We start from the raw sequence: 15,144 nt of genomic DNA on the forward strand, positions 1-15,144 counted from the left end.
CTAAACTCATGTTAGTTGTCATGCCGACAGTATACTAATTGAATCATCAGAGTGAACAACTAATAAATTTTAAACCTTTAAATTAAATGTTTTTTTTTTTTCAAAATATGGATTCAGATCATAGAGGTTTTTTCAGTGTTTGAATTGAATTAACAAAAAAAAAGAGCAGTCAAAAAGAGAACTATATGAAGGCGAAATTTTGCAACTTTATTGTTTGCTTAGTCATGCCATTTTTATTTAAAGGGCTTAAAATTATAAAGCACTTTTTTAGAAAAAAATAATTTCTTCAACTAATTATTAAAAAAATAAATTAAAAGGTGAAATATAATTATTCTAAGCTTTATAAATTTATTTAATACTATTTTTATTAGCTTATTTATTTAACAATAACTGACGACAAAGACTTTGTTTTTTGCCAAATTAAAATTTTTATATCCGTACTAGTATGGAACTAAAATTAAAATTTTGAAACGTCATTGGAAATTAATTGTAGAGTAAAATTTGAGATTAATAACTATAAAAATTACTTAAAATTGTGTGTGTTTTACATTACGCTCTAAACACATAAGACATAATTTACAACACTGAATATAAATAGACAAACTACAAAACAGAAATAACGGGTCGACTACCTGCTAGAAAGAATGGTTATGTTTTGGAAAAACCAAAAACAAACTCACATTTACCTTTCTCCATTTCACTCCTATTTAATTGGAGAAGATGGTTGGGGGAGAGGAGGTGGTGCGATCAGCAAAAGAAAAAACATAAATAAACAAGAAATTATTTATTCATGCCGATGTTTTGACCTGAGTTTCAGGTCTTCATCTGGCAAAAAGGACCAATAGGCCAAATTGTCGGACTTGTTCCCCCCACCATTACCAGTACCAGGTCTTCATCAGGACTATAGAACAAAATGAGAAACAAAACAACCAACATTTAGAGAAACATAAAATTGAAAAGAAATAGTATACTAACAAATTTGGAATTATATTTATATTTTTTAAATATTACTTACAATTGTCCATTTCAGTGTGTTCTACATTGCTGTGTTATTCTTCATTCCAAAAACCTTTTTATTCATTATAGAGCATAACTATCCAAACTATAAAGTTGCAAAGCATCACCTCAATATAGTTGTCTTAATAACTGATTCTCAAGGTCCTCAAAAATATCTATCATCAACAGTCAAGAAAGAAGTTATCAATATGTCTGTACAAACAATTTTAATTATTTTGACTGACATTAAAGATAAATAAAAAGCTTTGAAGATTTTAATGTTTTAAGTTCAACTTTACTCATTTGGGTTTATTATTGGTGAGAGGTGGAAAATTCCAATAAAAATATTAATTCTAAACCAGAAGTATTTTTGTTTTAAATTTTATTTTTGGATCACTGTGTAAAGATTCTGTTTTGACAATAACGATAGTTTCCTCTTAATTACTGCAGTGGATATTTTTCTGAATAAAGTGCATTATGCAGTGATGCTAATTTCAATTATTTTTACTTCCTATTCTCAAAAGTACATATATTATTTTAAAACTTTTTTTCCTGATTTATAAATAATTATAATTAAATGAGGAGAAGATGGTTGGGGGTGCGGTCAATGAAACACAAATAAGTATGATTAACTTATTTTAATGTGCCGACGTTTCGGCTAGAGTTTCTAGCCTTCTTCAGGGCTGTTTGCTGAAAGGTTGAGCGCCTTATTCTAGGCGCTAAATTCAATAACTACTGATCATTCCGTACGTAATGTACATTTTTATGAAATATTGCTTTTTAAAAAGCTATGTCTCAAGAACTATTGAACGTAAATAGCTCAGTAGTTATTGAAAAAGGTTCAGGCGCTCAACCTTTCAGCAAACAGCCCTGAAGAAGGCTAGAAACTCTAGCCGAAATGTCGGCACATTAAAATAAGTTAATCATACTTATTTGTGTTTCATTGACCGCACCCTCAACCATCTTCTCCTCATTTATCATCCACGGTCAACTATCTCTCATAATTATGAATTATAATTAAAGATATTTGATGATACTACTGGACATTAAATATTTAAATCTAGTTTAAGTGAAAAAGTACACAACAATAGTAAAACTTGTATTAATTTGTGCAGACCCTGTTTTAGGGCATCAATGAGAGGGATTTCATTTAATAGTTGTACTTTTTTTTTTAGTGATCTAAATTCAATGGTAAAATATAAACAGAAGTATTTAATATTAAGAAGTTTAATTTAACCAAACCTAAAACAAAAATAGGCACCAGTTTAATCCGAATTTAGGGAGTTGGTTCAAACCCAAAATTCAAAATTTTCATTCAGAGCTCTTTATCTTTAAAACTACTAACAACAATAGAAAATCTAAGAGAACATCATTTAAAGTAAAGTAAATTCAATAAAATATGAGCCATAACAGAGCTATTTACGTTCAATAGTTCTTGAGACATAGCTTTTTAAAAAGCAATATTTCATAAAAATGTACATTACGTACTGAATGATCAGTAGTTATTGAATTTATTTTGAAAAATCTATATCTCAAAAACTATTTGATGTACAGATGTCTATTAGCATCAAATTAAAGCTAGTTTAATGGGCTATGAAGTAGTTTAATATGTTTATCATCCTCTGTTCTATTCTGTCTATTTCACTCTGCAATCCTTACCCACAGAAACCCACTAGTTCTTATCCTTAAAAATCCCTGATAATCCTTTGAGATATCTGAAAAGAAGATGCCATATTTGCTAAAATAAATTGATTTATAGTTGTTCAGACAATAAGTTTGATTTATGAAAAACTTCATTTCAGAAACCATTGGACGTACAGATGTCTGCCAGCGCTCAAAATTACCGCAACCAGACCATATTCCATTCATTAAATTTAAAAAAATTAATAAATATATATTTACAGTAGAATTCTTGTTAATGAGGTACCTCAGGGCTTGGACTCTGGCAGGTTAATCTGGGTTTTAGATATTTTAATGGGAAATAATGACATAAGTGTAGAGTAAGGCCACAAATTTTTTTTTGTGGTATATGTAATATACATGTAGATGTTAGACTATCCATTATCTGTTTGAAAACAGAGAATTAATATTTAATGTAATATTACATCTATGGTTAATCCTAGCCTGCTACCAATGATTCTAATAATTAGAGATGAGTAAAAGTTAGTTATGGATAAAACAACCGCTCAAATTGTCATGGATACGATCCTTATTCATGGGCGATTAATAAATAAATATTGTATCCATGACATTTTAGCTGTACTTGCATCTATAGCTAATTTTTACCCAACTCTGCTACTAATTTATGGTCTCAATTTCAATGTTTTTTATTTAATCAAGGAGTTTAGCAAACATTTCAAGAAGATTGATTAAAGCAATACAAAAAATAATCTTTTTATTTTACATATATACAAATTAAAACCATAAATCACATCAGAAGTCTAATGCTCCGTCCAAGAAAACAAGTGCATCAGCGTTCGTAATAGCAGAATCCACATCTTTCTTCTGAATGGTTTTCTTTTTTGCAGAAGAAGTGAATGCATAAGCATCTTTACTTAGAAGTTCAATAAATAGTTCCTATAAAACATAAAATAAAAATTAGAGTAAATACAAAACTGAACTATGGGACTTTTTTTTTTAAAAAAATAAACTTACAGTAGCCTTAGCAATCAAGAAAACAGCATCTGATCCAGCCATATGAACATCTGGGTCCATTTTAATGATCTGTTTGACTCTAGCTAAAGGAAGATGCAAAGGTCGATACCTAGTGGTTTCTTCTTTTTTACTACTCGTTTTATCTGGCAGCAAAGCAGGTTTTTTATCTGGGATTTTTTCATTTTCATCTTCATTTCTAGAAGGATTTGATTCAAGATTGGATACATTAAACTCACTTTCTTCTGTATTCCCTTGTTCTTTTGTTATCAAATCTACCTCCATGTCAACAGATGACTTGAGAGAACCTTTGCTAACAGAGTCCAGCTCATTATCTAATAAACTATTCAAAAGTTCATCCTCTTCCATTATTGTATTATGAACTTGATTAAAAGTAAAACTACATAACAAGTTTTGGCGCTACATTCCAAAACAATCAGGTTTTTCAACCTTTCCAAAGAGCTTAAAAAACTTACTATATGAAGTTCATGTGCTTTTTTCTGTCTCTTTGTACAACTATCCAAATCTCAATATTATCAAAATCTAATGCCAGTCTATATAATCTTCCCACTAATCCCACCGACTGTTTTTTTTATAAAAACTCAAACACTTTAGTCCCCAATTTATCTAGGGTCATAAAGCCGTAATAATGACTACAGAAGTTTCAAACTCGAAAAACTGTTAACTGCACTGCGTTAGACGCAACAAAGACTAAGCTATTGAGAGAAATCGTACTAAGGAATAGTACAAGAGCCGGGAAGAAAAAAAGGCAGTTACCTCACGTCAATTTTTGATTACTTTAATGAAAACTATGTATAATTACTAATCAAAATTGATAAGTCTGTCAATTATAGGTAGGGGGAATAAAAAATGGCAGTTGTTTCAAAACCTTAAAAAAAAAAATTAATTTTTCATTCGGAGCTCTATATCTTAAAAACTAACAACAACATTAGAAAATCTAAGAGAACATTATTTAAAGAAGAGTAAATTATGTGAAATATTAGCCATAATAGAGCTATTTACGTCCAATAGTTCTCGAGATATAGCCTTTTAAAAAGCAAAATTTCTTAAAAATCTACTGAAAGATTAGTAGTTAGTTAATTTATTTTGAGAAATCTATATCTCAGGAACTATGTGACGTGCAGATATCTATTAGCACTCAAATTAAAGCTAGTTTAATGGACCATACAGAAGTTTGTGACCTTTATCTTCGTAGGAATACTAGTTTTCATGATATTTGCTAAAATAAATTGATTTATAGTTGTTCGGACAATAAGTTTTATTTATGAAAAACTTCATTTCAGAAACCATTGGACGTACAGATGTCTGCCAGCGCTCAAAATAAGCTAGTTAAATTTACTACAAAATAATTAATTATGTTTAACATTGTAGGAGTAGTAGTTTTTGACAAAATAAACTCACCAAATATAAATTTCTAGTAGTTCTTATAAATTATTGGATTTTTGAAAAAATACATCTCTAGATCCATAAGACGCACATATGTCTGCCAACACTCAAAATAAAGGAAATTTAACTTACTATAAAGTAGTTTATGATACTTATCTTCGTAGGGGTAGTAGTTTTTATGATATCCGCATATGAATATAAATTTGGTAAGTGCAAATTTGTCCGAATAACTATAAATCAATTTATTTTAGCAAATATCATGAAAACTACTACTCCTATGACGATTAACATATTAAACTACTTTATAGCCCATTAAACTAGCTTTAATTTAAGTGCTAACACACACCTGTACGTCAAATGGTTATTGAGATATAGATTTTCAAAATAAATTCTCTAACTACTGATCTTTCGGTACATCTGAACACTACTACCCATACAACATTTTTATGAAATGTTGCTTTTTCAAAAGCTAAATCTGGAAAAATATTTAACGTAAATAATTTTATTAGGGCTCATATTTTAGCAAATTTACTCTTCTTTAAATGACGTTCTCTTAGGTTTTCATGTGTTGTTCCTAATTTTTAAGATATAGAGCTCCGAATGAAAAATTAGTTTTTTTATCGCTTTGAAACAACCGCCATTTTTTATTCACTCTACCTATACTTGGCAGACTCATCAGTGTTGACTAGTAATTATACATAGTTTTCATTAAAGTAATCAAAAATTGGGGTGAGATAACTGCCTTTTTTCTCCTCTTGGGCTCTTGTACTAGAAAGTCATCACAGAGATTGACTTTCTTGACAGTAAGGACAGTTGTGGCTGCGACAGCTATCCTTATTTTTTATTACTGTCCCTAGCAACGTTATCGTAGAACCTGCGGTACACGGTCAGCCTGAATGAAAGTCATCATCCAAAGGGTAAGGTGATTACGAAGGCCCCAATACTAACTACCAGCCCGATAGATGCTTACTTGTATATGAGATACTGATCAGCTATCATCTTATGCCGTGTCTCTTTAGATTCTTAATAAACAGGCAGCTTGTTTAACCATTACTTTGGGGTTTGTCTGCAAGAACATTGTGAAACGCACACTATGAATGATCTGATCCCAAAATTTCCTCGGTAATTCATCAGTATCACCCCTACTTAATCAATCAAAACGTCCATCATTGGTTTTTTTTATCATTCCTACTTACCGAGTAGGGGTCCCTATAAAATCTGTTCTGAAAACCGCTTCTTACTGTTCGAAACGGTACAGATCATACCAACTGTAGCCATACAGTCTCAACAGTATCAACAGCCAACAAAAACACAAGTATGTGGATAATTTTTGTCACTTCATTTGTTTACCAAGAATTTGTACAAGTCTTAGATTTGTGGCAAGTGACAAACTTGTAGATATTATGTGTATGTATGTCGATGTAGCATAAACATCTCTCCAGCCACAGTTTAGCAAGAATTAGTTATGGATAAAAATGTAGCTAAATTTATAAATACATTTTCACTGATAAATGTTTAATCAACCATTAATAAATAAATATTGTATACATGACAATTCATTTATAGTTGTATCCATAGCAACACTGCTTCTAGTATTATTGAGGGAAAATAATAAAAATAATTTATTCATTATTTAACCATATTCTATGCACCATAAATTATTTAGTCGATCTTTAAGTGCTTAATTAGAAAATTTTCACTAAAGATAAGTAGATGATACAATATTAAAAAAATAAAACATAAAGTTTCTAACACTTTTTTGTTTAAGTATTTCCTTTTTTTACGACAGTTATTGCTACTTCAGTTCCAAATAAGGATTTCACAAGTAATGGTATTAGCTCTTGGAATTTGCAAAACTTGCCTGTATTGAAATTATATTTTTTATGATAATATTAATCTAAACTTTTCAACTTGCGTTACAGGTTCAAAACTGGTATTTTGAGAAGATATTCAAATTTATGAAGTCCAAATACTGGCTATATGTATATTGGTAACTTTTTCTTTTTCTATTAATGATTTATGTTTTTGTGGATTTCGAGAATCAGTCATTAATACAACCATATTGAGGTGATGTTTCACAACTTTATTGTTTGCATAGTCATGCTCTACAATGAAAAAAAAAGTTTCATTGGCACTAACTATAACTAAATCATAAATGACATAATGATTTATTCAATTTTGGCACAAACTTTGAGCTAGTTGTGTCACAGCAATGAAGAACCAACTGTTACAGACAATTGGCATCACTATGCAAACAATAAAGTTGTGAAATGTCGCCTCAATATATTTGTATTATTAACTGATCCTCAAGATCCATACAAATAAATATATAGTTATAATTTTTTTCGTAATCGATTTTGAAGTTACAAAAATTGTTTACTTCATCTTAATTATCTTGTTTTTCTTTAAAATTATCGAGGTGAAGAAAACTCCCAATTAGAATATAAACTATTCTATATGTTGTACTTGCACAACATTTTGGAATATTATCCAGTACTTATATACTATTGTATCCACATATTTATCAATTTCCATTTTGAAATTTTGTCATCTATACACATATAGTTTAAACATTTTTTATATAACACATTATTTAAAATTTTAAATAACCTGGTTATAAAAAAATGTTAGATTATGTGTGTATAGAAGACAAGATTTCAATATGGAAATTGAAAATTGACAAATATGATACAATAGTACATGAGGGTGGGATAATATTCCGAAACGTTGTACAGGTACAAAATATAGAATATTGGAAGAAGATAGTTGACCATATGAAGTAGATTGGAGGAAGATAGTCCGGCTGGCGGTCAATAAAGGTATCGAAATAGTAACAAATAAATATATAAGAAGATGGTCAGGGTTGGGGTCAAAAGTGAAACAAAAATAGTTGTAAACTATTTTTGTTTCACTTTTGACCGCAACCCTGACCATCTTCTTATATATCAATTTTTACGGTCAACTATATATACATATAACAAATAGATAGTTTTTTGTTTAACAATAAATTTTTTTTCACCATTCTGATACCTTTATTGACTGCCACCCGGACTATCTTCCTCCAAAATATAGAATAGTTTATATTCTAATTGGAAGTTTTCTTCACCTCAACAATTTAAAAAATTAATAAAATGAACTTCCTTAAAAGAAAATCCTTAAATATCTAAATTATTTGTTACAATTTATCAATTTTAATAACTTTTATAAATAGATAACATTTATATTTTCCATTTAAAAAAAATTAATTAAGTGATTTAAGTTATTCTCTTTCATTGTTGCTACCATTGCATTCCAGAAAAATCTTCATTTTTGTTTACATCGGATTGCTATTTATTTAATATTTTATTTAACTCCAGCTTCTTGTACCAATTAGTTTGAAGTCGGCTTCCGATTTCTTCTTGTTGCAATGTTTTGTTAATCTAATTAGATTTATTAGAACAATTTTATTATAATGAACCCTCAAAAATGGAGCAAATCACAGCTTCAATATTATTTTATGTTTATAATAGATTATTATTGACTTATTTCTTAAAATAAAAATAAAATCAGCCTGTCATTATTAGATCATATATTTTTTGTTTATGAATAATGAAAAGCTGATTCAATTGTGTTCGAAAACTAAAATGAGGCTTAGTAAGGACAAAAGGATTGGTGGGATGAGGAAAAAATATGTCTTGTGTGCATTGAAGAGACATTTAATACCTTTCTATACTCACATGTCTATTTACCAACATGACATAATATACATATATAATAAGTTCAGAGATTAAGGGTTACAATGTACTTAAACATGTACGTATCGCAATGGAACTCATTTTTTGTCAGGTGTGTGAGAATAACACACTGAGTGCTTTCGGGAAGTTTTTTGTGGAGTTCCTTGCAAAAACAACTTTTCTCTAATATTTCATATCTGTTTAATATTTTAAATCTCTCTTAATTTAACAGCAATGGAATGGTTAACTTTTCTGGAGAAAAGATTGTACAGAGCTTTTTTTATATTAATTTTTTTTTTAATTATTTTTTCTTAATAACCGATTAATTTCATATATATATTTATTTTTTATATATACTTTAAATACAATAGTGATACTAAAGCGATAAAAATAGAATTATAGAGATGCATAAAACGCGAATGACGTGTGTGCCCACCACAGCTGTGCTCCGGAAAGTTGCTGGCTGTGGCAAGCTGAGCCCCATACACGTTGGTCGCGTTTTCTAATCATGTCCCACTCCCATTTCCGGTTTGGGTGGGGGACAAGGCTGGATTTCATAGCGGGTAACATCTACTTCTATAGCCGACTCTGCCAGGCCCTGCGTGGCCACATCGGGAGCTATATACTTCTTCATAACTCAGCAAACCTTCCATAACTCTCATTAGTATTAATTATTGTTTTAACACCTCTTATCCCCTATATACCATCTGACAGTTTTATCCTCACGCGTAAGAGTAACATCAATTCTTCTATCTGTTTTCCCGACCTGTAACCACAGAAGGAGCACTGGACCTCCGAATTATTTCTGAAATGAGCACAATTGTCCCTACAAGAATAAAATGTTACTAGTGTGTAAATGTCATTATTAACCTATTAAGGACATTTCTGCTTATTTTAGAAAGGATCCAGCATTTTTTCATATAGATCTTTTAACGTTCATTCTTAAATGTAATTATAACTCCTATATCCGACACGTTATAAATTTTTGTCATTTTTAATTTTTTTTTTATATATTTTTAAATCACGAATCTCAATTAAAGTACTCAACAAAATTTATGAAAACAAACTTGAGTCAAAAATGATAATGTCTTTCAAGAATGAGAACAATATAATCTAATCAAAAGCTATAAAAAATATATATATGTATCATCTAAAATATATCCTAAAATATAGACAAAAAACAATATATAAAAAATCACAAACTTGAACGTTCATTAACATGACTAGAATAAATTGTTGTTGAACAATGAGGTATAGATTTATTTCCCACATTTTCTCGTTATTTTTTCTCGAATGATGACTCACAGCATTGTCATCACCTATTTCCTCTCCACTTCCTTACATTTTCAATTATAATTTTGTTTATATTTACAAACAGCTACACCATAAGATGAGTCATGTTTATTAAAAAAATTTATATTTTGCTTTCTAAACTCTGAAAGATTAGATTTTATATATCATATATGTGTATATATATACATTTAGATATATGTACACATATATATTTTTAAAAACAATATAGAATTAGCATCTACATTAACAAAACACATTTTTCTTTCTGTGTTACAGTAAATACGTTTCTACTCTGTAAAGTTTTTGTAATATTTTTAACGAATGTAAAAAAGTTGGATTAGGTACATTTTCAAAACACATTTAATGACCTACTACATTGTCAATAATTTTCAGCATATTCCAACTTGAATCCTCGATCAAAACACTTCATTATAGATTTAATAATAGTAGAATTAAATTGTGCTTTTTGGTAAAAAATTACCATACTTTATCGTAATAAATACATTACAGTTTACAATATTTTCTATATTAGTATTATTTTTTTAATTAACAATATTATTAATTTTAATAAGATTACACCCATGAAGTTATAATGAAAGGAAAGGGAAGGAAACCGAACTGAAATCGAAACAGAATATAACAAGCATCTGTTCATTGAGGTCTCAAGTTATATACACATATATATTCGACAATATGTATATTGAAGGATCAATATATGATTGGGCATGGATTGAAGAAAGGATGCAGGGTTTAGCTAGAACTCGTTGTTATGGTTGACGTTATCTGTTGTCTCGGTGACAACTGGGATGCTGAGCGCTGCTGCGCCTTGGCCGATGGCTCCCTGCTGCATGAATGGTTCAGTGTTTCGCCTCTTCATCTTCCCTTTCATCTTTTTCAGCATAGTTGCCTGAAGCAAGAGATTCATAATAAGCAACACTGTTAGTAATAAAAAGCATGTGATTTATGACTTAGTTACTATAATTATTTTGGAAGATTACTACTGGAATGTATATAATTAATTGTGGAAAGATGCTCTGGGTGCTGCTAAAAAAAGGTATATGAAATAGCAGAAAAAAATAGTTATTATCAGCAAATAGTTCAACCCACTTTGAAGGGTTTTATCAGGGCTAAATAAAAAAAAAGAACATTGGAAAGTATAATAAAACTATATGAATATACATAGAAAGTTACAAAAAAATAAAGTAAACTAAACGAATATAGATATAAATAGATAATTATTAATAACAACTACAGTAAAGGGTGATAGAATTACAAAAGTACCACTGTAATAATAATTAATAGAAGTTGTTAATAATATGATAAAATTAAAAGAAGGAAAGAATGAGCAAGTAAACGAGGTGTATATTTACCTCAGTCTTTCCTTCAATAGTTGTATTCATGGTCATCAGTTTAACATGTTAAAGTATACTAAATAGAGAATTTTTTTTTTCTTTTAGCATGTTAAAACTATATATAACATTTAACATGGTTGAGAGTCTGTTAATAGGTCTGCAAAATGGAGAATGACCTTACGCAACAGGCCAGCTGAGCACCACAGCATTTTGCCTGTTGTTTTGATAGATTAGGTACTCATAGTTAGTTTTTATTTTAGACATTTTTAATTACATTATAATAAAGTAATAGATAAAAATAATAATAAATTAATGGAAAAAAAAACTAGAAGAGGAAACAAGAAACATGAGAGGTGGAGTAAAGATGATGTGACGAGACTATTGGAGATTTTACAACCTTTAAAGATTATAAGGTTATAAAACAAGTTGCCCAGAAAATCTGCTTGGAGCTCCTCTTTATTTAACATATAACATGGAATTTAAATTAGCCTGCTGTACTTATAACATTTAGTATGTTAAAACTTTTTACATTTAACACAATATCATGAATATTCCTATTATATTTCATCATATTTGTTACTATTTCTATTAATTACTATTTCACTAATTATTACTCTAGTAAACCATTTTCGATTCAATCATTCATTACTGTACTTGCTATAAATAATTATTCTATTCCTTTGTGTTTATATTCTTTCAGTTTACTTTGTTCCTTTTTAAAAATAATTTTCTATCTTTATTCTTATAGTCATCATACATCGTTGTTTTTTCTACTATTCCATTTAGCTTTTTATCCCAACAGCCTGACAATCTTCTTACAATTAATTACTTTAATTATCATATATAATTCAATAAATTAATTTTCAAAACTAAAATTTAAATCTAGCAAGGGTCAGAGTGTAATTTAATTTTTCAACATTTATATCCATTTTAACTCCTTAGATGATAGATTTTTATTTTTATGTTTTTTTAAATAAGCCTCAATTTAATAGAAATTTATTATTAAAAATTAGAATAATATCCAATTGAAATTAATCAAAACTTGTATAGGAAATAAAAATAGTAACTGTAGTAGAACCCTGTTGAACAACAATTCTGGATTAACTGGCGGTAAAAAAAAAAAAAAGTAGAGTTGAAAAATCAATTAGTTCTGTTAAAAAAAACTTCTGTAACTAAAATTCTTGTTTCCATAGTATATTGATAAAACTAATTAATAAGCAGGTTTGTTGATAATTTTTTTTCAAAATATTCTACCAAATTGTTAGAAAAAATATTGAAAGGTTTTAAAATACACAAGAAAAAAAACCTATTTATGGTTGTCTAGAAGAATTCGAGCAATTAAATATTAATAAAAGGAAGATGGTCTGGGTGCGGTCAAAGAAAAACTCAAGTAGTGAATAAACTATTTATATTGAGCCAACGTTTCGTCCCACCTTGCAGGGCTTCATCAAGGCTAAAAAAGATACAAATACTTAAATGATGTAAAGATGAATAGACAAAGTAAATGGGAAATTAAAAAGATGTATAATGAAATGTAAAAATTAAATAAGAATAATAAAAGTTTATAGAAAATTAATGGAAACGGAAATAAGAACAGATAAAAAGAAGATATATAAAATAAAGTATATACTATAGATGGAAAAAGGGGAATAATTTGTATTTATATATTTTATTTTTTAATTTATATTCATATGTTACTTCCAACTTTAGTATACTTACATTAATTACTAAATCATTATTAATGTTTCTATTATATAATTTACACACCTGTGTACCCCTGTTGATTTTGAATATTGTCTTTTCTTCATCATATTATATTTATTGTATATAGATACATAAATAATGGTATTTTGTGTATTTATGTATGTTTATAGTATCCATATGTATATTGTATCCTTGTATGTGTATTATATTCCATTCTATCCATGTGAATTTATAATATTTTCAATATAATTTCTTCCCCCAATTATTTATATTATTTAATGTTTGCTTATTTTTAAATTTTCTATACTGTTTACTTTAAAATTATTTTCAAATGTACTTTGCTGTCAATCTTCACTTTTCTCTATAACATCCTGTCCAAACAGTTCACTTTCACTCTGACTTTGATTCTGAAAGGTATGTTGATTTTCTTATCCCTCTTTTTCCATCTCTTAGTTAGTACATTATTTTATATATCTTATTTTTATCTGTTATTATTTATGTTTCCATTAATTTTCTATAACCTCTTATTATTCTTATTTATTTTTTTATTTATGTTTACATCATTTAAGTGTTTGTATCTTTTTTAGCCCTGGTGAAGCCCTGCAATGTGGGGCGAAACATTGGCTCAAAATAAATAGTTTAATCACTATTTGAGTTTTTATTTTACCGCACCTGGACCATCTTCCTTTTATTATTATATACGGTCAATCAGCAATATTCCAATTAAATATTAAATTCCGATGCTCAGATAATAATATGTTATAAATAGTTATACTATATATAGTTCTCATCATTTTATTTTTATTATTTAGAGATTCAGTACACCATCAAACAACACAAGGGGCCAATTAAGGCTTTTATGACCATCTCTAAGGTAACTTACTAATACCTAATTATTACATTTATGCTAGTTATAAGTAAATTAAATTAAATTAATATCGCTATTACATATTGACCCAAATATGTTAAAATAATTTCTACGAACACCTTACTTATTAATTATAATTTTTTAGGTTGGTATTAGTAATTATAAATTATCCATTAGCATGTTTTTGGCAAAATAACTACTTTACCACAGTTTATATTGGCCTTATGCCGCCAATGGTAAGGAAATATATTGAAGGTTTTGTCATGTTAAATCTGAATCTGAGAAATGGTATGAGATGAAATATCTTGGAAAGATGACTTAAGTAGAAATATTGGATTCAGAAAATATCTTGATTAGGAGAATAGTAAAATTGGAAAAATGATGCAAAGAGAACAATACAGCATAGTCAAAATGACAGTAAAATTGACATTCAGTAAGAGACATTGGTAAGGTTAAAGCAGATGGCTTATAGAAAAAACTAGTTTCACCCTCTTAGAACTCCCAATTTGTTTCTACACATTTGCCACTTGCTACAAATCCAAGACATGTACAGGATTTTTCGGGCTATGACATTTGATTTACTGTATTTTCATTATAAAAAGGAGTAACATAAAGATAAGCAAAATGAAAGGAAACATAAATCATCAGTAATGTAAGTTATAGATGGTAAATAGCCATGTAAATAGTACTACATAACCTATAAATATATACATACCTACATAACCTATAAATTCAACTTTTGTTCTAAATTTTTGATCAGAAACTTTTTAATTTGATTACCTAGGCATATGATGATTTTTTCAATAAGAACTAATCCAAGAGGTAACATATACAATCGACAGTCTCAACATTTAGCATATGCAGATGATGTAGTCATTGCCGCAAGAACCCGAGCAGCATTAAAAGGAACATTCTAGCAATTTGAAGAAGCAGCATATGAATTGGGGTTTGAGGTGAATGAAGACAAGACGGTGTACATGAAAAGTTCAAGAAATGATAAGGAAGAGAATAGGAAAGTGACGTTCAGAGACCACTGTTTCAGTTCTGTAAACAAGTTGAGAACCCTGATTACAGATGATAACAAAGTAGAGAGCAAAATAGACGCCAGGATAGCAGCAGGGAATAAATGTTATTTCTCACTGCAAAAAATATTAAAGTC

General features: G+C 28.7%; 2 protein-coding genes and 1 long non-coding RNA gene across 9 annotated transcripts in view; 1 reads left to right on the plus strand and 2 right to left on the minus strand.

Annotated features, from left to right (window-relative positions):
• Nucleotides 1–3,361: 3,361 nt before the first annotated feature.
• Nucleotides 3,362–4,104, minus strand: LOC106684314 (DNA polymerase epsilon subunit 4). Its single transcript, XM_014426309.3, has 2 exons — nucleotides 3,652–4,104; nucleotides 3,362–3,573 (listed from the first exon to the last, which is right to left on the minus strand). The coding sequence occupies exons 1-2, from the start codon at nucleotides 4,015–4,017 to the stop codon at nucleotides 3,430–3,432; spliced, it is 510 nt and encodes a 169-aa protein (XP_014281795.1). The 5' UTR covers nucleotides 4,018–4,104; the 3' UTR covers nucleotides 3,362–3,429.
• A 2,605-nt stretch (nucleotides 4,105–6,709) lies between these two features.
• The window catches only part of LOC106684316 (uncharacterized), a 45,579-nt gene continuing 37,144 nt past the window's right edge, over nucleotides 6,710–15,144 (plus strand). The window contains exons 1-3 of one of the 2 annotated variants that reach the window (XR_010844424.1): nucleotides 6,710–6,886; nucleotides 6,978–7,045; nucleotides 13,930–13,991. This is a non-coding gene — a long non-coding RNA (uncharacterized lncRNA). The remainder of the gene's footprint in view (nucleotides 6,887–6,977; nucleotides 7,046–13,929; nucleotides 13,992–15,144) is intronic. The other variant, XR_001343690.2, reaches the window with a different exon arrangement.
• The window catches only part of LOC106684315 (diacylglycerol kinase theta), a 205,718-nt gene continuing 199,323 nt past the window's right edge, over nucleotides 8,750–15,144 (minus strand). For 4 of the 6 annotated variants that reach the window (XM_014426312.3, XM_014426311.3, XM_067051013.1 and 1 more), the window contains one exon: nucleotides 8,750–10,968. In XM_014426312.3, the coding sequence (XP_014281798.1) occupies nucleotides 10,816–10,968 (153 nt within the window). In that variant the 3' untranslated portion in view covers nucleotides 8,750–10,815. The remainder of the gene's footprint in view (nucleotides 10,969–15,144) is intronic. The other 2 variants (XM_014426314.2, XM_067051014.1) reach the window with 1 other exon arrangement.

Source organism: Halyomorpha halys, unplaced genomic scaffold (genome assembly GCF_000696795.3).
Source record: "Halyomorpha halys isolate HHAL.00 unplaced genomic scaffold, Hhal_1.1 Scaffold570.1, whole genome shotgun sequence".
NCBI lineage: Eukaryota > Metazoa > Arthropoda > Insecta > Hemiptera > Pentatomidae > Halyomorpha > Halyomorpha halys.

Bases quoted from the DNA above. Each gene is read 5' to 3' on its own strand.
- LOC106684314 (XM_014426309.3), bottom strand. From the start codon at position 4,017: ATGGAAGAGGATGAACTTTTGAATAGTTTATTAGATAATGAGCTGGAC. The intron at 3,574-3,651 runs GTAAGTTTATTT...TATGTTTTATAG, and splicing joins TCTTGATTGCTAAGGCTACT to GAACTATTTATTGAACTTCT.